A 22778-nucleotide genomic window follows, 5' to 3' on the forward strand; every position below is an offset into this window, starting at 1 on the left:
CTCACAATGCCCAGGCATTTCATGTTTTCCCCTGGGTTTTATGCTTAAAGCGTTGACCATAAAATTTTTGTAATTAATGTGAATAAATCAGAAGTAGGTTTGCAACTTATTTAATTTATTTATTTACCTTAAATTTCTATCCCGCCCTCTCCACAAGCGGACTCAGGGCGGCGAACAATTAATTTAAATATTTACAATTTAAAAACCAATAAAATACAATTACAATTAAAACATTCTAAAAAACTTTCTATGGTGCTGTCTAATATAGGCGGATTTTTTCCCTGATGGTGAACAGATAGTAGTCATAGCTCTTTAATTATGTGGGGTGGCAGTCTTCTCCCGGGTCAGATGTTAAATGCCTGTTGGAACAGTTCTGTCTTGCAGGCCCTGCGGAAGGTAGAAAGATCCCGCAGGGCCCTTATAGCCTCCGGGAGGGCATTCCACATTCCTGGTGCTGCCACCAAGAAGGCCCTAGCCCTTGTGGAGCATAACCTGGCCTCCTTTGGTCCAGGGATGGACAGTAGATTTTGTGTCCCTGAACACAGTGCTTGCTGGGTAACATGCGGAGAAAGGTGGTCCCGTAGATAGGCAGGCCCCTGACCATAAAGGGCTTTAAAGGTCAATACCAACACCTTGAAACGGACTTGGAACACAATAGGTAGCCAGTGCAGCTCTTTCAGCACTGGCTGAATGTGCTCCCAGTGAGGGAGCCCCATTAATAGTGGTGCCACAGTGTTCTGCACTAACTATAGTTTCCAAGTCAGAGTCAAGGGTAGCCCCATGTAGAGAGCATTACAGTGATCTATTCTCGAGATGACTGTAGCGTGGATCACCATTGCTCCAGGAAGGGGGTCAACTGCCGTACCCGCCGAAGATGGAAAAAGGCAGATCTGGTAGTGGCTACCAGTGGATCTGGTAGTGGCTACCTGGGCCTCCATTGTGAGAGACGACTCTAGGAATACTCCCAAGCTCTTGACCTAAGGGGCTGGTATTAATGACACCCCGTCAAGAGCCGGTAAAAGGATCTCCGTTCCTGAACCACCCCGACTCAGATAGAGAACTGACTCAGCCTGAGCCAAGATGCTACAGCTTCAACCGACTCAGCCTGAGCCAAGATGCTACAGCTTGAAGAGCCAGGTCTAGATTTTCCGGGATACAGTCAGACTGGCCACCCATCAATAGATAGAGCTGGGTGTTGTCTGCATATTGGTGACATCCCAGCCCGTACCTCCTGACAATCTGGGCAAGGGGGCACATGTAGATGTTAAATAACATCGGGGACAGAATTGCACCCTGTGGCACACCACATATAAGTGGGTGCCTTTGGGATGATTTCTCCTCTATCACCACCCTTTGTCCCCGACCTTGGAGAAAAGAGGCCAACCACTGCAAGGCAGACCCCTGAATCCTCACATCAGAGAGGCGACTAGACAGTAGCTGATAGTCAACCGTATCAAATGCGGCTGACAGATCTAATAATAACAGCACTGCTGAGCCGCCCCGATCCAGATGTCATATGAGGTTATCAATGAGGGCGACCAAAACTGTCTCTGTCCCGTGACCTGGTCAAAAGTCGAACTGGAATGGATTCAATGCGAAAGTGTCATCCAGGAATCCCTGTAGCTGAATCGCCACCGCCCGCTCTATAACCTTGCCCAAAAAGGGAAGGTTCAACACCGGCCGATAATTTGCCAATATGGCCGGGTCTGCAGATAGTTTTTTCAAGAGGTGATGGACCACAGCCTCTTTAAGAGGTGTAGGAAATATCCCTTCTAAGAGGGATCTATTGACAATAGCCTGCAGTGGCTCACATAGCGATGCCTGGCTAGCTTTTGTAAGCCAGGACAGGCACGGGTCCAACCCACAGGTAGTAGGGTGCACAGCAAAAAGGATCCTGTCGACCTCCTCCAGGCTGAGTGAAATGAAGGAATCTAGAAATGGACCAGAAGACGTGCTCGGTTCCTCGAGTTCTTTCACTGTATCAATGATGGCGGGAAAGTCGCGCCGGAGCGATGAGACCTTATCTGCAAAAAAAAACTTGCAAAAGCCTCACAGCCAATTTCCAATTCTCTAACATTTGGCTTACCTTGTGGTAAGGTTGTTAATGACTGAATTATGCTAAATAGTTGTGCTGGGCACGAGGTCGCAGACACAATCCGGGACGCAAAGTAAGTCTTCTTTGTGGCCTGGACCGCCATCTCATAGGTCCACATAACTGGCACCAATAATTAAATACCGCCACACCAAACAATCATCAAAAAAACCCAAACACCTGTCCAGCAAGCCATGAGACCAAGTGGGACTGGTGATCTACCTCTGATCCCTCCGTGATCTAATGGTAGATCGTGATCTACCTGTTGGACATTCCTGTTCTAAATTGATGTATGCAAGAATCAAAAGGGTTGGAACAGGCTTACCTGGAAGGTGGTGGGCTCTCCTTTGGAGGTTTTAAGCAGAGGCTAGATGGCCATCTGACAGCAATGCTGATTCTGTGAACTTAGGCAGATCATGAGAAGGCAGGCAGAAAGGGCTCCATCAGCACTTAGTTCTCATGGCCCTTTCTTACACACCCAGGGAAATGCTGTTCAGCACTTTGGGGTCAGGCAGCCTTTTTTTTCTCCAAGCCAGTTGGCCAGGGATCCTGGAGGGTTGGGTTTTTTTTGCCATCTTCTGAGTGTGTAGCTGGTGTCACTAGGGTGTGGAGGGGAGGTATTTGTGAATTTCCTGCATTGTGCAGGGGGTTGGACTACATGACCCTGCTTCCTTCCAACTGTGATTCAGTGATTCTACGAATAGGATTGTTTTCATAAATAGCATTTGCTATGCCTTCTAAAAATGTTCATTAATGGTTTCTTTCTTCCGCAAGCCAATTGGAAGAAGCCTTTTAATCCAAAGTACACTGTGCCACATGAGTTCTACGTTGATCCTCACACTGCTATCAAAGTGCCAATGATGTTCCAGATGGGCATGTTTGAATATGGCAGAGATGACCAGAGGGCTTGTACTATTCTGAAAATGCCCTACCAAGGGCATGCTGATGCATATTTTATCCTGCCTGACAAAGGAGAAATGGACAGGGTGATCAGCAGCTTATCAAACGAAGCTGTGCAATCTTGGAAAACAATACTCCAGAGGAGGTAAACAGTTTTTTACTTCAGTGCTGAGCCACTCAGTTGAACAATATGGGGGAACTTGGGGGATGAACTGTTGAAGGACCAGGTCTCACTTTATTGAATTCATGAAGTGAACAGACATGTGCCTTTGAATGCTTGTGCTTTAATTAAATGTATTGCTTGTTATGGGATTTATGTAGGTAGAATTTCCACAGTTTTCATGACTGTCCAATCCTTCATGGACTTATCTTTGGTGAATTTGCTAATTGCTATATCTTATAATAAATATAATCCACATGACAGGATGAATGACAGACAAGACAGGGGCCTGTACATACTAGGATTGCCAAGTCCCCTGCAGCCTCTGGTGGGGGACTCTTTTCACATGTGCATAGTGTGCAGTGTGATGACAACACCCAAAAGTGATGTCATTGTGCCAGCGATGTCGCACACCAGCCGCGCTGGGCATTTCTGGGAAAACTCGATGGTTTTCCCGGACGCTCTAGCAAGTTGGAAGGAAAATTCTATGGTACCATAGAGTTTTCCTCCCAAATTGCTACAGCATCCAAGAAAACCATAGAGTGTTCCCAGAAATGCCCAGAGCGGCTGCTGCACAACATCGCTGATGTGATGATGTCACTTCCAGGTGATGTCATTGCACCGGCAATGTTGCGTAGGGACATTATGTAGGGATCTCCTGTGGGCCAGCGGGTTGGGGACCCCCCACCCCGCCTGGGAGCTTGGCAGCCCTAGTACATACTGCCCAGATGAGAAAAAAATGTAAATGGAGGAAGAAGAAGATAAAAAAATGACTTGATGAGGACTGAAAATACTCTAGAGGGCAATGCTCCCTCTAAGCTGTAGAGTCTTGTGAGCAAAAATTCTACTTTGTGAGCTACAGGCATTAAAGTTGTGAGCAACTGCATAAATTAGTTTGCTTTGGAGCCATCCTTTCTAAGCTAAGACATAAATGTGTGAGCCAGAGGCAAAAACCTTTGAGCTAGCTCATGCTAACTCAGCTTAGAGAGAACACTGCTAGCAGGGGAAGCAGATTATGTCTAACAGTAAAAGGGCGGGTGCCCATGTGGCTTTTGGTTGAGGACAGCGATGGTTTCCAACTTGGCTGGCACCTTCCTCTGTTCTTCATGCTTATTTCACCCCCCTTCTCCCCCTCCCACAGAGTGGCCAGCAGTCTGTAAATGTGAATAATTAATGCATTAGTAGTCACCATCTGCTTTTATAATATAATTTTTTTTCCTTTGAATGTTTTAATGCTACTGTACATTACCCAGAGCCCTGTAGTAGTAGGGATTGGGCGATTAACAAATCAAATATTTATTTTTATTTATTTATTTAGTTGATTTGTATTCCGCCCTTTCCCAAGAATGGGCTCAGGGTGGATAACATTTTAAAATAACAATTTAAATTATGCAGTTAAAACAAATAATAATAATAATAACAAAAACACACACAATCCACCCAATAGGAATGGGTATGAACTGGAAAAATGCAGATTAGTTTGTGGTTCATGGCTGAAACACAAACAGAACCAAACCAGGAGGATCGTTTATGAGCTAAACCAGTTTGTGGTTCATGGTCCTTCAAACCCCATTGGAAGGGACCACAGTCTCTTTAAACAGAGTTTGCAGAAATCCTGAAAAACAGCTGAGCATCAGGGAGCAACTTTCTCCCTGCCACTCAGCTAGGCTATCTTGTGCAGTCCCTTTAAACATTATGTTTAAACATTCCCTAGCAGAATATTAGAAGCTAATCCCTCTGGCTGGGAATTGGTTTCTGCTGGCTGCAGGTGCAGGCTGTGTCTGCAAATAGATGCAAACAGGTGGTGAATAGGCAAACAGCCTATCAGCTAATTTACTGATCACCACTGGCAAACAGCATGTGACCTGAGCCAGCAGGTTTTCAAGCAGCCATAGTTTACACATTTCTCAGAGTGAGATAGAGAGGCCATCAAACGCTGAGATGATAGGACAGTACAGAGCCAATCTGATGGAGTAGTTAAGAGTGTGGGCTCTAATCTGGAAGAACTGGGTTTGACTCCCCACTCCTCCATATGCAGCTGCTGGGTGACCTTGGATCAGCCATAGTTCTTGCAGAGCTATTCTCTCAAGAGCAGTTCTCTGAGAGCTCTCTCAACCCCACCTACCTCACTGGGTGTCTGTTGTGGGTAGAGGAAAGGGATTGTAAGCCACTCTGAGACTCCAAGTAAAGGGAAGGGTATAAATCCAGCTGAAGAAGAGGAGGAGGAGATTGAGTTTTTATCCCACCCTTCACGTGGAACCTCAGAACAGCTTACAATCTCCTTCCCTTCCTCTCAGTGCTCTTTTGAATGCTACCTCATGTTTTCAAAAGTCCTGCAAATGGAAAACTGAGGTTCTGACTGAGACCTTTCCTTGCTGCACTATTTTCTAGATGTTTAAATCTGTTGGGAAGCATCAAGAAGAAGAAAACAACAGATTTACACCCTGCCCTTCTCACTCAGAGTGAGTTGCAATCTCCTATATCTTCTCTCCCCACAACAGATACCCTGTGAGGTGGGTGGGGCTGAGAGGGCTTTCACTGCAGCTGCCCTTTCAAGGACAATTCCTGCGAAAGCTATGGCTAACCCAAGGCCTTTCCAGCAGCTGTGAGTGGAGGAGTGGGGAATCCAACCTGGTTCTCTCACATAAGAGTCCGCACACTTAACCACTACACCAAACTGGCTCTCTACACCAAACTGGCTATGACCTGCATTCCAAAGTGGCACAACCAATCCCATTACCTCCTTCTGTTGCATGTATAGACAAAGTCTGAAGGACATTGTATTTTCATAAGATTAACAAATCCCTTTCTCTCTTCCAAATAGCTCTGTAAATGTGTATATCCCAAAATGTACAGTTTATGGAGAGCTCAATCTGAAAGACATAATGTATTCCATGGGTATAGTAGACCTCTTCACTGCAAATGCAGATCTGTCTGGAATCACAGGGCAGCCTCAGCACCGGGTTAATGGCGTAAGTGATGGCATCTTTTTTCTTATGCAGAAGAATTTGTATTTATATGTATTTATAAGTCATATTAATAGGTTCTAAATAGGTGACAACTTGCCCTAGTTGGAAAACATTATAAATGTGCACATCTCTACATGGCTCACTTTTGTTTGCTGTGTGCCCGTTTAAACATCATGGCTTTCCCTGAAAGAATCCTGTTAGTTGTTCCTCCTCACAATTCCCAGAAGTCTCTGGGGTGACAGAAATGACCATTAAACTGGTTTTATGTAGATATGGACAAAGCTGGATCTATTTTGGCGACCAAGTCCTATGAAGAAAGAATGAAGAAGCTGGGCATGTTTAGCCTGGAGAGGAAGCGACTGAGAGGTGATATGATCACCATCTTCAAGTACTTGAAGGGCTGTCATATAGAAGATGGTGTGGAATTGTTTCTGTGGCCCCAGAAGATAGGACCAGAACCAATGAGTTGAAATTAAATCAAAAGAATTTCCGGCTCAACATTAGGAAGAATTTCCTGACCATTAAAGTGGTTCCTCAGTGGAACAGGCTTCCTTGGGAGGTGGTGGGCTCTCCTTCCTTGAAGGTTTTTAAACAGAGGCTAGATGGCCATCTGACAGCAATGAAGATCCTGTGAATTTAGGGGGAGGCATTTGTGAGCTTCCTGAATTGTGCAGGGGGTAGGACTAGATGACCCTGGAGGTCCCTTCCAACTCTATGATTTTATGATTCTCCAAAGTAAATTGTACTAAAGGTGGATGTATACGTGCAAAGTTGACTATGTATGGGAAGATATCATGCCTGTCTTCTACAAAGATCCACATCTGACTAATACAGAGCCAGCATGGTATAGTGGCCAGAGTATCAGTCTAGGATCTGGGAGATCCATCTTTCAATCTCACTGTGCCTTGGAAGCTTGCCGGGTGATTTTGGATCAGTCACATATACTCCTAGCCTAACCTGTCTCATGGGGCTGCTGTGAGGATAAAAAAGTGTGGTATAATCAAAAAAGTGCAACCTCGCATGAAAAGTGGTAGCTGGAATCATGTTGAATGCACATCCAGTAGAACTGAGGTCTGTATGGAACAGCAAACCTTGAAACAAGCTAATCAAACCATACAATTAAGTCTTTTTTCAGTGTACAAAGAATTATCACTGTTTTGCAAGCTACAGGAGGCCCTTGTGAATTTGCATACCTGCATGGATTGGATCGCAGGTTATATCTCTCTTATCATTTTATGTATAGCATTTTTTCCTGGCATGGACATAACATGATATGTCCACCTTGGCAAAACCTGGTGGGAAATCCTGTATGCATTAGAATTGGCCTACATGTTCGGAGAAATACCATGACACAGATCCTCTTTCAGATGATATATATGCATATAGTGACCATGCATGGGGGAAGAGAGTTGTGGCCACAGCCTCTTTCCTGACGTATGATTATCCACTAGACTGTAGGCACAATCTGTCTACATGTTCACTATGTACACATCTGGCCTCTGAATGCATTTGGGAACACATGAACTTGCCTCGTACTAAGTCAGACTATTGGATTTTCAAAGTCAGTATTGTATACTCCGACCAGCTTTGACTCTGGTCAAGGTCAGTCACATCAACTCCCACCTGCTTTTTTAAACTAGAGAGGCGGGGGCTTGAACTTGGGACCTTCTGCATGCAAAGCAGCTGCTGTTCTATTGAGCTGAGGCCTCTCCCAAGGGGAGCTGTGCCTCCAAGTCTAATGAATGCGTGTAGGTCAGGGGAGAGGTTTCCTGAGTAACATGCACATCTGTGCCAGGAAAAAAAAAAAAGGAATGTATACTGTGATAAGATAGATCTAATCTTCAATGCCAACTGTGCAAGTATGCCATGAAGACACCAACATTTCCCAGACCATACAACTTCAGACAGCAGATAGAGGATCAGAGTTTTGGGCAAACCCTTATATATACAAAAACTCACTGTGCTTAGGAAATCAACATGCCAGAATATGCTGAACTGGAAACCTTCCCCCCAATGTTCCAGTTCTCTGACTATTTTATCTCTCAGACCTGTTTACTTTTGTTATTGTTTCAGAGCCAAATTAGAGGAAACTACAGAAAATCCATGATCCAGTTTTTCAAAATGCTGACTGGCCCCTGGTCCAGTTCAGGGTTATAGTTTAGGGGGAAGGATTGTTTAATCATTGTCCATTGTGCTGTTATCCTCATGTCAATCACACACATATGCATGAACCTCAGAGATTCCCCCCTCCACCCAATCTCAAGGCAAAAAAGCAGCTTTGAAAGGTGATTTGCTTCAGATATGTGGCCAGGAAAAGAATGAACCCATGCTATGGCCTCATTCCAGGTCATACCTCCAGATGGCTGCTTCTAGTGTTTAAGAACTTGTAGGAGATTCATGGTGCCACTGATTTCAATACACTTCAAATAGTGGAACCCTGCTTAGGATGGCGTTGCCTGCCATAGGTCTCCGGCAGTCTAGTATGGCCCTTACCGATGAAGGAGTCAAGGACAAGCACTGATGTGTATCTAGGTATGGACATGAACTGAACCACAAAGCAAATTTTATCATGAATTTTGCCCTGTTTGTGGTTTGCGAAGTCTAGTTTGTGGCAGGGTTCCCAGCACGAACCTTCTATGAAACTTTGACATTTTCATGGAGGTTCGTGCCAGTTCATGAGTGGATACGTTTACAGAAAGACTGTCTTTGCTCAATCAAAATGTTTATAAAACTCTAAAACAGCAACTTGAGAGCATGTAGAGAAGCATCCGGGGGAGTTCCCCTGCAACTTTGATATCTCTAGCTTGCACAGAGTCCATTCTATAACCTCCTCAACCTTGGTCATTTTGGCAGGTGCAAGTTTGTGACATGCCCTGTTTGCGAATCACAGACTGTCATGAATTTGTAGCTGCCTTATGAGCTTATTTAGTTTGTGCGGTTCATGAAGTTCAAGAGGCAGTAAAATGGGCTCCCAGTTCTTAGTAGTTTATAGAACAGATCCTGTGCAAGCGAGGAATATTAAACTCTATATGTTCCTCTACCTGCCCTCCAAGTTAGGTGTCTCTAGCTTGCATATACACTCCTGAACCTCCTGAAGCTGAACCTGTCAAGGTGCAGTTTCAGGAGTGTATTGAATGGATCCTGGGCAATTGAGAGACATCACACTCACAAAGAATCTCCATCTGACTCTCCTTCGTCTGCCCTCCAAGTTTGTTGAGCACCAGATGTATAGGGGTCAAAGTTACAGCTTCCCAAAGAAGGTACCCCTAGGAAAGTGCTTTCTAAGGAAATGACAGGCAGTTATTTCCCCAGAAAGCACTTTCTTGGAGGCAGCTTCTTTGGAGGGCAGTAACTCAGACTCTGTAAAACCAATCACCAAACTAGGAGGACTGGGAGAGAGTCAGTGGGAAAATGTCATCAGTTTGGTCTTTCTTAACATGCTGGGAGCCCATTTTACTGCCTCTTGAACCTTATGAACACAAACTGGACAGGCTCATAAGGCAGCTACAAATTCATGACTGTTCCAGCCAGCCAGGACTGAAAGGGGGCACCCCACTCCCTGCTGTGGCCAACTCGCATGACCCCTGGGTCCAGCAGGGATGCCTGTCATTGCGGCACAGCTCCACGGTCCACTGCTCCCCCCAGCCCACTCTGAGTCTCATCTACAGGTGAACAAGCAGGTGAATCCCACCTACAGAACAGGAAGAAGGATTGATTTCAAGTCCTTGTTCATCTTCACTCCAAACTCCCCATACCTATATTCCTGTGTGTGGGTACTAGAACATATGTTCCTGGATGTGGGTCCCATGTCCCAGGGGAATTGGTTCCTACATTGGTCAAGAAGAGACACAGCAATGGTAAAAGATCAGGAGAACTACGCATTCCAGACAGTGCAGTAGGCTACTGCCTGGTAACTTGCAATTTTTCCACATAAAGAAGATCCAGCCACAAAACCACTATTTATCTATCACATTTCTGCCAATGCACACTCTGCTAGATTGAAAAGTCCTTTCTTTCTTCTCAAGGGGCACAGGCAGGGCTCTTTTTCTAGCAGGAGCTCCTCTGTATATTAGGCCACACACCCCTGATGTAGCCAATCCTCCTGGAGCTTACAGTGGGCCCTGTACTAAAAGCCCTCTAAAGCTCTTGGAGGATTGGCTACATCAGGGAAAAAGCCCTGGGAGGTACCAAATTCACCTCATCACCAGCCGTTCTGGGCGTCTTTGAAATCTCTGCCAGCCCTTTTTAAAAGTTTTCACTTTTACTTTCCAGTGTGGATTGGAAGACTATGCTTCCTTCTGTGGTCTTTCTGGGGAAGGGATGTGTAAGGTTGCTTAGGTGCCTGGGGTGAATTCTGGTGATTTAAGGTCTAAGCTCTCAGTCCTAGTGGAAAATTGTTGTTTGGTTTTAATGATGATGACTAGATAGTAAAGAGATACCTTTGCAAAGAGCAAAATAAGTGTGGGAGTGATAAGTGAACCTATTTGCAAGGCATTTTTGGAATTGTATAAACTGGAATGTTCAGATTTATGTCTCTTGTAGACAAAATGACCCTTGACTTTTCTTTTCATCCTAGGCTATTCATAAGGCTGTAATGGTGATAGATGAGAAAGGAACGGAAGCATCAGCAGCCTCTGCGATGGACCTGGTGCCCATGTCCATGCCAAGAGTATTTAAAGCCAACTCTCCTTTCATGACTATGGTTGTCGAAGAATCAAGTGGAAGTATCATCTTCTTGGCAAAGATCTCAAACCCTGCTGAGAGCTAAATAAGCAAAATGCACATGACTAATAAGCTACAAATTATTTCCTAATTATTTTGGCCTGATCCACACTGAATTGACTTTTCAGCTTTTGCATATGGCCTCCATGGTTAAACTGTAGAACTGGATTGTGTGAAGAGAGGAAAAGGGGAGGGAAAGTAAGCTATGGGTGAAACTTGTAAAAGGTGGAAGGCTTCTCATTCAGAATACATCCCAGTATAGCAGCTGCCGGTCTGTTCTGTTGGTGCATTTTGTCTTTGCTCCGTTCTGTTTGTGCTTATTACCTTTGCTCATCAGATCAATGCACAGCACATGGTTTGCATCTCATTAGGTACCAGACGTTCTGGGTATTGACTTGCAGTGGCATGGAGATACACTGCACCACAGTGGCTAATTTGAGGAAGCAGGCACACAGCAGCTGCCCTGGGGAGGAAATGTCAAGGCAAATGCCACGCGCTATATTGTCTTGAAGAATGCCCATCTAACATTTGTGTGGAATGTTTTTTCCAGAGCCCTAGACCCTGATTCAGGATATACTTCCAGCTGAATGTAAATAGTTGTTGAGAAGGATCAGTTTTTAGGATACTTAACAAAGTCTAAAGCTACAATCCTGAGCACATTCATAAGTGAGAAACTCCCACTGAACTCATGCAGACATACTTCATATTAAACATGGTTAGGATCACATTGTATGCTGTCTGTCTCTTTGTTTATTTTTCCTCTGCTTTGTGATGCTATTCTTGATTGGTGTTTCATCGCCCTCATGTTTGCATGGCAGCAGTAGGCACCCATCTCTCTTTTTGGGAGCCTTTCCACAAATGGGAATTGCAGATTATAGAAAACTTCTTCTGTCTTTGAAGTCTGACAGATGCAAATTTTGAAAAAAAATATTAATAAAGATTAAGTTTGATAGATCCCAATATCCCTTAGTTCAATTCTGCGGACTGACAATTAAACAATTAAATAATCCAATTGCAGGAAGGGACAGAATGGGATAGTTTGCCTATGAATGTGATCACACACAATAAATAATGCCCTTTCAATCCACTTGCAATGCACTTTCCAACTGGATTTTGCCAGTTCACAATGTAAAATCCAGTTGGAAAGTACATTGAAAGTGGATTAAAAGTGCATTATTTGATGTGTGTGATCGCAGCCCAGAAGCACATTGGGCCAGTCCTCCAGTATGAAAACTTTCAAATGTTACAGTAAGAGTTGTTCAACAATGGAATCAGCTACAGAGGGAGGTGGTGAGCTCCTCCTCATTGGCAATCTTTAAGGCTGTGGCTGAACAAACACTTGTCAGGGATGCTCTAGGCTGATTCTGCACTGAGCAGAGGATTGGACTAGATGGCCTGTATGGCCCCTTCCAACTCTGTCTCAGTCCCATGGCTTCCCCTTGACAATCCTTGTCTCGGTTTTGCAACTTCTTTGTACATACCGAACCCATAATAATTTCTTTCCTTTTCATGTCCTTCTTTGTTTCCTGCAACATATTTTACCATAATTTTTAATTTCAGTTTTATTTATGCATCAATAAATCAGCTAAGATTGCCAGCTCTGGGCAACTGACATTCAGCCAGATATTCATTCTCTCTCCCTCTCTCCATCAGCCTAATTTAGCTCACAATTTAGGTGGGGCTTGAAGATCTGAATTACAACTGATCTCCTGGCTGCAGAGATTAGTTCCCTTGGAGAAAACTTGGTAGCTTCAAAGGGCAACCTCTATAGCATTATTCTTTGCTGAGGTCCCTCCCCAAACCCTACCATCTTCACGCTTTAACCAAAGCCTCCAGGAATTTCCCAACTCAGAGTTGGCAACCCTGTTCACAAGGTGGTCACGAGAATAAACTGAGGGAAGTGAGAATTATCTGTGCTGCCCTGAGCTCCTTGGAGACAGTGTGAGACAAAAACCCAACCTAGGGCTCTGCAAAGATGCCCCTCCCCCTCCCCATTTCCTGCTCCTCCTCTAAATTTAAGTTTGCCAACTTCCAGCTGGAAGCTGGATTTCTCCTAGATCTCTAAATATCATGCAGTGATTATTTATGTATTTAAATCCACTTCTTATGGAGAAAATGGCTGCTTTGGAAGGTGAACTGCATGGCATTAAACCCTACCAAGGTCCCTCTCCTCCCTAAACCCCACTTTCCCAGGCTCAAGCCTCAAAGCTCCAGGTATTTCCAAACCTGGAATTGGCAACCCTATTGACTTCTGCTCCCTTTGACCTACTAACTGCTGCCTTTAAACCTGACAAGAAGCATGCAAGGGGGCAGCACTGAAGCTTTGCTTCCAATTATGCTACTGCATGGTTATTAAAGAGAATCTCCATATGCCATATCCATATATTTAGGATACTGTGTGAAACAGAAAGCTGGACTAGATGGACTAGACTCACAGAGTTGGAAGGAGCCATACAGGCCATGTAGTCCAAACTCCTGCTCAATGCAGGGTCAGCCTACAGTATCCCTGAGCAGTGTTCAACCAGCTGCTGCTTAAAGACTGCTAAAAGACTGCTCACTACCTCTCTTAGTAGCTGATTCCACTGTTGAACTACTCTTACTCTAAAAAAGTGTTTCCTAATCATAATGCCCCTGTATAAATCGATGGTGCGGTCTCATTTGGAGTACTGTGTGCAGTTCTGATCTCCACACCTCAAAAAGGATATTATAGCATTGGAGAAAGTCCAGAGAAGGGCAACTAGAATGATTAAAGGGCTGGAGCACTTTCCCTATGAAGAAAGGTTGAAACGCTTAGGACTCTTTAGCTTGGAGAAACGTTGACTGCGGGGTGACATGATAGAGGTTTACAAGATAATGCATGGGATGGAGAAAGTAGAGAAAGAAGTACTTTTCTCCCTTTCTCACAATACAAGAACTCATGGGCATTCGATGAAATTGCTAAGCAGACAGGTTAAAACGGATAAAAGGAAGTACTTCTTCACCCAAAGGGTGATTAACATGTGGAATTCACTGCCACAGGAGGTGGTGGCGGCCACAAGTATAGCCACCTTCAAGAGGGGTTTAGATAAAAATATGGAGCAGAGGTCCATCAATGGCTATTAGCCACAGAGTATGTGTGTATATAAAATTTTTGGCCACTGTGTGACACAGAGTGTTGGACTGGATGGGCCGTTGGCCTGATCCAACATGGCTTCTCTTATGTTCTTATGTTCTAATATCCAGCTGGTACCTTCCCTGCCCTTAATTTAAACCTATTATTGCGAGTCCTCTCTGCTGCTGCTAACAGCTCCCTGCTTTCCTCTGACAGCACTTCAAATAGTGGTCTGATCTAGCAGGAATCTTATGTTCTTATGCTTTTGTTAAGCATTAACTTAAAGAAAGACACAATGAGGAACCTGAGCTGTCTTTAGACCACCACTGCAAATGTTTCTCAGAATTTACCCATGTTCCAGACAGATTGAACATGAAAATTGTGTGCTTAGCAGCCAAATCAAGGAAATTCCCATCTCCAGCATTGGGACACTATATAAACACATGCAGATTGCTGCGAACAGATAGGATCATTTGCTTTCTGATGTAAGCTTCTTATATTATGTTGCTTGGGAAGTAGTAATATTGATCAAGCCTGAACTCCTGTTAAGCTAAAATAACTAAACTAAGGCTATTGTACTATGGTCACATTATAAGAAGAGAAGAGGCCCTGGAAAAGACAACGATGCTAGGAAAAGCTGCAGGCAGCAGGGAAAGAGGAAGACCCCACCTCACAGCCCTGAGTTTGCAAGATCTGAGCAAGACTGTTGACAATAGGACGTTCTGGAAGCCATTCATTCATTGAGTCACCATATGCTGGAAACAATTTGATGCCACTTAACACACCCACAATACCTAAACAATTCTGACTCTTGAGGGTGAAAGCTAATGATTACGACAAACGTTGGAGAAAAGCAGAACAGACCTGTTGAGAAGTCACAGGTCATAACAGTATAACAGACTCTGAACTTTGTACATCTGTGACCTATTCTACATCCTGAAGTCCAGAAGCAAGGTTCATAGAATCATAGAGTTGGAAGGGACCTCTAGGGTCATCAAGTCCAACCCCCTGCACAATGCAGGAAACTCTCAAACACCTCCCCCTAAATTCACAGGATCTTCATTGCTGTCAGATGGCCATCTAGCCTCTGTTTAAAAACCTCCAAGGAAGGAGAGCCCACCATCTCCTGAGAAAGCCTGTTCCACTGAGGAACCGCTCTAATGGTCAGGAAGTTCTTTGTAATGTTGAGCCGGAAACTCTCTTGATTTAATTTCAACCCATTGGTTCTGGTCCTACCTTCTGGGGCCACAGAAAACAATTCCACACCATCCTCTATATGACAGCCCTTCAAGTACTTGAAGATGGTGATCATATCACCTCTCAGCCGCCTCCTCTCCAGGCTAAACATGCCCAGCTCCTTCAACCTTTTCTCATAAGACTTGATCTCCAGACCCCTCACCTTCTTCGTTGCGCTCCTCTGGACCTGTTCCAGCTTGTCCAGGTTTCATTTTCTGAATCCAAAACAAACAAGCAGATCCATGTAATAACTTTCTTGAGGACTAACCAAAACATGTATGCCATTTTAGTCGGCCCAAATACAAGGGATTACATGGATTTTGTCTTCCATTGTCCAAATGCCTGTAATGAAATGATCCACCATGACAGGTGCTCCAGTGCCCAAGATTCTCATTTGCTTGCAGGAATTACATGGGCAGTGTGTCTGTTGATAGGCTGGGAACAAGCTACTAGGAAATTTGAATTGTAATTAGTCAGTAGTTTTCCACCTAAACAAGTCAGGGGTGTTGTTTCTTGGAAGTCTGCATGCTTTCCCTATATTGATAGGTAGGATATTTCATGAGAGGGAAGGTGCTTTGGTATATCCCAATCTTGAAAGGTGAGCAGGGTTGGTATTTAAATGGGAGATTGTTGAGAAAGACTCTGCAGAGGAAGGCTGTGGCAAACCATGTCTGCTTCTCACTTGCCTTGAAAACCCTATGGGGTCACCATAAGTCAGCTGCAACTTTTTTTAATTTTTATTTTTTAAAGTCAGCTGCAACTTTTGATGGCATTTATGTATGTGCATAGGATATTTTGTAGATGACTGGTTTTACTGAAGATTTGTATGATGCTTCTAATTTTTTATATAAGGTCAAAGGTTTCTTGTCATCAGCTCATTGTTCAATTGAGCTTGGAGCCATTTCAGCCTAACAGAGGGGCGGCACACCCCCTCCGCTGTTATGCAGGAAGGCCTTCCAGCCATTAAACTGGTCAGTTTCACTTCCCTTTGCTTCCAAGTGGAAGGGAGCAAAACTGACTATTTTAATGGGTCAAAGGCATTTCAGCCTAACAGTGGGCCAGATGCACCCATCCACTGATAAATGGCTGCAAGGCATTTCAGCTATCCTTTTTTTGCCCCCCCCACTTGGAAGCATGTAACTTGTAGGGCATATGGGGTGCTATCCTGGGGAGGTCCACCTTGAGTTTGATGCCTCTAGCACACATAGGGCCATCTGTATACTCCTGTGCCCATGCTTGTCATCTTCAAAAACACTTTCCTGGGGCACCTTGTTTGAGGGTCCATAACTCAGACCGCCCCCCCCCCCAGTCCAATCTTTACCAAACTTGGTGGGCTGGTATTTTGGAGATCTCTGGTGATTGTGGAGTCTCTAGTACCGTGGAGGGTCATGCTGAGTTAGCGTGAGCTACCTCACAGATTTTTCACCTCTGCCTCACACATTTTTGTCTTAGCTCAGGAAGGATGACCCCAGAGCACACTAATTTATGCAGTAGCTCATAACTTTAATGCCAATAGCTCACAAAGTAGAATTTTTGCTCACAAGACTCTGCAGCTTAGAGGGAACATTGGTCACCACACCCTGAACTTTCTAAACCATTTCAGTTTGGCAGAGCAGCTGGGTTCCAAACCTGAACCATGTTTTCCTGGTTTGTGCCCACTCGTATTTAGAAGCATTATCTTACTCATTTAGAAGTATTTAGAAGCATTTAGAAGTATTTAGAAGCATTATCTTACTCAGGTAGAGTAAGATACCTCAGGTAGAATTGCTCTCACTCTAAAAGAACTTTGTTTCCAGTGTTCATATCTATTACTGCTTTATTTACTCTCCCTTGGGAACCAGCCAGTGGAGAACAAAAAGTCTTCTGTTGCATTCCCTGAAATGCAAGTAGGTATCACCCAGGTAAGGAACTACTTAGCAGTAGGAGAGATGGCAATAATTTTAGGTGGCCTAACAAAAAAGACAAATATGCTCTGCTTTTTGCTTGGAAGTCTGCATGCTTTCCCTGTAAGCCATGCTTCACAGAAACATGCATAATGTTGTATATGATTATATATATATATATATATAATCATATACAACATTATGCATGTTATATATATATAAAAATCAGGAGAGAAGTGGGATGGGGAAAGTCACCTGCTCTGCAATACCTGGGTGTTGATATTTGGAGATCATGTAATGGTGAAACAGAAAGCACTGGATTTCTTCATAGATTATTTCTTTCATCATTAAAAGGAAGGCTGGAGAACTTGCAAATACTGGGAAACAATTCAAACCGGGTTGAATGGGCACCGCCCATTTATAAGCTGTAATAAAGATATCAGCCTAAAATATTGCATCATGACTCAATGATCCACTGCCTTTCACTGGTTTATCAATGAACTCAAGCTACTCATAGTGTCTCCTAGAAAAAATCCAACACAACATTCTTCTTTTAGGGCTAGGAGCCATGTGACTTCATCCCCTTCTATGCTATCTGAAGAAAACATCATAGATACACCCATCTGTTTGGCTCATATTCTGTTTGACAAGCATGACCTGGGAGCTGATTTTTCATCAATCAGATTGGCTCTTCATGAGAAGCTCCAGCCTATTTACCAGATTCCTTCTCAAACAGCACAGTACAGTATAGTGCCACTGGCAATGTTTCAGGCATGCATGTTCTGACATAACCCAATGAAAGCTTGGATCCCCTCAAACATCACAGGGCTTTTTTTGAAGCAGGAACTCTTTTGCATATTAGGTCACACACACACACCCCGATATAGCCAATCCTCCAACAGCTTACAGTAGAACTTATAATAAGAGCCTTGTAAGCTCTTGGAGGATTGGCTATATCAGGAGTGTGTGGCCTAATATGCAAAGGAGTTCCTGCTACAAACCCCCCCCCTGCAAATAGACCTGTTGTCACTGTGCACCACTCAGTAGTCAATCATATAAATAAACTTTGGTTGAATCCATCAGTTATCCAGTAGTTATACAAACAAGAGTTTTTAAAAAAATCTTAATTCTTGATGTTTGTTGAAGTCTGTGTTGCTGATGTTATTTTGCGCATACTTAGTGTTGCACAGTGTTATGGGAGGTGCAGCTCTCCACCTGTCATTTAAGTAACTGATCCACTCCCTGGGGGAATAACTGATACCATCTATTGTGCAGATGCAAAACCACCTACTATTCAAGGAAATGAAACTCCACCACCACAGCTACTGCAAAGCCACAAAGCTGCTCAAAAGCTGTTTGTCTCAGACGACAGAAAGATGAATGGATGTGTAGCTGGACTCATGAGTGTAGTTGCCTGTCAAACATGATCACCATGAAATCTGCAGCAACCCTCATTATGGGCTCAACCTTACTGTACAGCATCGACCTTAGGCAGAACTTTGTAGGTTAAAGAACTTTTGCTGTGGAAAGTAACAGGGACGGCCTTTCTTTTTCCGGTCCTTTTCCTCTGAAGCAAGGTTTCTTGTTTATGTAGATCATGATTATCAAGGAAAGCCACAGATGATGTACCAGCTGAAGCCACCTAAAGGTGCTGCATTTCACAGAGATGTCTCGCACAACTCAACCTGAATGCACGGACCTAGCAGCAGCTCCAAAATGCAGTCCTGCTCTTCAAGGGAGAGTCCAGGACAGGCTGACTACCCAACCAGCCATTATTTCCAGAGGAAATTCTCTCTGTTATCTGGAGATCAGTTGTAATTCCAGGGTATTTCCAGCGCCCCACTGGTGGTTGCCAAATCTATGGGAGACCAAGGTTAATGGGAGGGAGGAAACCCTAGTGCCAGAGCAGGATTAACCACTGGGCTAATATTTGTAGGCCATTTTTTAGCTACATATCTCACTGATGATCCTGAGGGCCAGTTATTCTCCCTCGCCTTAACCTACCTCACAAAACTATCCTGATAGGGTTGCCAATCCCCAGGTGAGGACAGGGGATCCCCCAGTGCGGAGGCCCTCCCCCCACTTCAGGGTCATCAGAAAGCGGGGGAGGGGAGGGAAATGTCTGCTGGGCACTCTATTATTCCCTATGGAGACTGATTCCCATAGTGTATAATGGAGACTTGATCTGCAGGTATCTGGGGCCCAGGAGAGGCTGCCTTTTGAGATAGAGGCACCAGATTTTCAGCATAGGTGCCCCTATACTTCATTATTTCCTCATGAGTAAGCCAGGCTGGTGATACAGGATATATTGTCAATAAGGGAAAGTCAGGACCCTGCTACATTTTTCCTAATGGAGTTAGTAGATCTAACCTATTTTCACACGAACACAGATACAAAGCTGTCTTATACTGACCCAGACCCTTGGTCCATCGAGGTCATTACTGTCTACTCTAACTACCAGCAGCTCTCCAAGGTTTCAGGCAGGGGTCTTTCACATCATAGACTGCCAGGTCCTTCAATTGGAGATGCTGGGGATTGAACCTGGGACCTTTTGCATGCCAAGCAGATGCTCTTACCAAATTATATAGATCTAACTGCAAGTTAGATCCCCCATGTTTTGGGGTGGGGACAAAGCCCAAACCCAAATTAAGAATATTTTTTTCCTGAGGGGAGAGCACTCTCGAAGATAGATTTACAACTATGTCAGCGCCGTTTCTGGTGCTGGTTCAAAAAAATATTGCACCATCTTATTTTCCCTATGAGGATAAACTCGAGATGTAGATGGTCTCGCCTCCTCTCTAGATGTTGTTAGGGCGTCATCCCCATAAGTACTTTCCAAATTGGACCACCCATCAGCCCACAAGACCCTCTTTTTAGATGGATCCTGGGTCCACCAAGAATATACCTTGTCTTGGGCATAGTCTCTGGTGTACCCAGCAAATTGCCCCCTTCCTTAATTTGGTGGCAACTTGTTTTACTTTTTCTTCTACTTCTTTAATGTTAGTGTCATGAATCATAGTTGACACCTTTTCTTTTAACCCTTTGACAACCTTATCGATTTCTTCCCTAACTTTACTCACCTCTTGCAATGCACTTTATATAATGGGTAACATAAGATCTAACAAACACTTGTTCAAAATGGCAGGACACCTTCCCTTAAAGTCCTCATCCTCCGTTAACATAACTGGAGGCTTTTGAATACATAGCCCCCTTGGGATCCAATCTGCACAGCAATAATCCATCAAGGACACTATGTGCAACTCTGCCCTGATTTCCTTCTTTTTCAAATATTCCAATTGTGACCAATCAATGGTTGCTTCATCTTGACATGCTATTTGTCTAGAATAGATCACAAGAGTTAAGCGAGGTATGATTAGTGAAGAAAGTGTATGAAATAAAAAGCTATAGCTTGGAAAAAGCATTCTAGCAAAACAGGAAACTAGACTGGTTTTGCCTGTCGCGCTTCTGGTATTATTGCTGCCGCTGTATGTTGGAATGTACCCAAGTACAGCTTTAAAAGACTTGAAGAAGTTTGAAGCTGTTGTTGGAATTATATTTCAGACTGGAAAGCCAAATGTGTCTACACCCTCTTGTGGCTTTATGTTAACTGGAAATAAATAGAGATGATTGGAGTTGAGTTCATTGTATTGAACCTTAAAGAGGGACGGTGGCTCAGTGGTAGAGCATCTGCTTGGGAAACAGAAGGTCCCAGGTTCAATCCCCGGCATCTCCAAAAAAGGGTCCAGGCAAAATGGTGTGAAAAACCTCAGCTTGAGACCCTGGAGAGCCACTGCCAGTCTGAGAAGACAATACTGACTTTGATGGACCAAGGGTCTGATTCAGTATAAAGCAGCTTCATATGTTCAACAACATTTATAGGGGAGGGACGGTGGCTCAGTGGCAGAGCATCTGCTTGGGAAGCAGAAGGTCCCAGGTTCAATCCCCGGCATCTCCAAAAAAGGGTCCAGGCAAATAGGTGTGAAAAACCTCAGCTTGAGACCCTGGAGAGCCGCTGCCAGTCTGAGAAGACAATACTGAATTTGATGGACCAAAGGTCTGATTCAGTATAAGGCAGCTTCATATGTTTATATATGTATGAAGGATACAGGTTTAATAACTGATTTATTTATAAGAGGCAGTATTACACGGAGCCTTGTGCTTGTTCTCCAGTCCCACCTGGAGTATGGCAACCCACCCCAGAGGTGCTGCCATTATCTCATTTGCATTCTTTTCTGAACAGATTGCTAGTGAAGGGATTGTTCACTTAGCTACAACATGAATCATGTTGCCTATGAGGTTCAGGATGCCATTTCTGAAGAAATCTGAAATAGGATGCAGATTTTTTTAAAGGGGGAGAGACTAGTGATTGAAATAATCTTGAGTATTCATATATGTGGTTTTGAGCATATGCAGGAAGATACATTAAGTTCATTTAAAATATTTTTATGCTGAATGTACAGGAGAAAAGAAGGGCCATCTTCTCTCAGTGGCCTTTTGGGATGTTTTTTGTGTCATTGAGTATTGTGGTCACAGTGTTGTTTTCCCAACTCCATAGTGTTGCAACTCCAAGGAAAGAAAAGCAAAGATTGATGATGTTGTTGTATTACTTATTCTCACAATTTTTTTTCTTTTTTCTTTTAAATTAAATTTAAATTAAAAAAACCCCAGTACATTAAAAATGTAAAAAAATTCAAGTTTGGTGTTACTCATTTTTTTCCTCTTTTTTTTTTAAAAAAAAATTGGTTGGAGGGGCTCTAACATGTAGTTTCGCCTAGGATGTCATAAAGGCTAGCACCAGCCCTGCCTGAGGACAGAGGAAAGGAAATCAACAATGCTGCCCTCAGGGCCTGGAAGGAACGTCATAAATGTGTGTGTGAAGTGCTGTCAAGCTGCGGCCAATTTATGGTGACCTCAGCAAGGGGCTTTCAAGGCACGTTTGTAGCAGAGGTGGTTTGTCCTTGCCATCCTCTGCAGTCTTCCTTGGAGGTCTCACATCTAAGTGCCAAGCCTGCTTAGCTTCCAAGATCTGACAAGACTGGTCTACGGTTGCCAGAAATATCTGGGACTTTGGGGGTGGAGCCAGGAGACATTGGGAGTGGAGCCAGGAGCAAGGTTGTGGCAAGCATAATTGAAATCCAAAGGGAGTTCTGACTATCACATTTAAATGCCTTCCCTCCATTGGAAATAATGAAGGATAGGCTCATAGAATTGGACCCCCCCTCAGTCCAATCTTTTTGAAACTTGGAGGATGTTTTGAGGACACTATGCTGCAAATTTGGTGCCTCTTTCTCAAAAACACCCCCCCCCCGCAGAGCCCCAGATACCTACAGATCAATTCTCCACTACACCTTATGGGAATTGGTCTCCATAGGGAATAATGGAGTGGCCACCAGACATTTCCCTCCCCCTCCCCCACTTTCTGATGACCCTGAAGTGGGGGGACAGCCTCCACACCAGGGGATCCCCTGCCTCCACCTGGGGATTTAGCAACCAAACAGAGTAACGTGAAAAGGTAGAGCAGGAGGAGAAAGCCACACAGTCATTCACGTTAAATCAACCTCAAATACATAGAAATTCAATTATTTATATAGCAAATTATTCATAGAAAATACAGTGTATCACACAGTGCAAAGAAAAACTACTCCCGAAATAGCCATTTCTATATTGATATCCGACAGTCTGTTCCTTGAAATTGGAGTCGGGAAGTAGTGTGCAATGCCGTGAA

At 43.9% G+C, this 22778-nt stretch overlaps 1 protein-coding gene across 1 annotated transcript in view; it reads left to right on the top strand.

Annotated features, from left to right (window-relative positions):
• Positions 1–11571, top strand: part of LOC132589210 (serpin A12-like) — a 28906-nt gene extending 17335 nt beyond the window's left edge. The window contains exons 3-5 of the mRNA XM_060261896.1: positions 2867–3137; positions 5977–6124; positions 10698–11571. Of these exons, the coding sequence (XP_060117879.1) occupies positions 2867–3137; positions 5977–6124; positions 10698–10889 (611 nt within the window). The 3' untranslated portion in view covers positions 10890–11571. The remainder of the gene's footprint in view (positions 1–2866; positions 3138–5976; positions 6125–10697) is intronic.
• Positions 11572–22778: the final 11207 nt, after the last annotated feature.

Source organism: Heteronotia binoei, chromosome 21 (assembly GCF_032191835.1).
Source record: "Heteronotia binoei isolate CCM8104 ecotype False Entrance Well chromosome 21, APGP_CSIRO_Hbin_v1, whole genome shotgun sequence".
Lineage (NCBI taxonomy): Eukaryota > Metazoa > Chordata > Lepidosauria > Squamata > Gekkonidae > Heteronotia > Heteronotia binoei.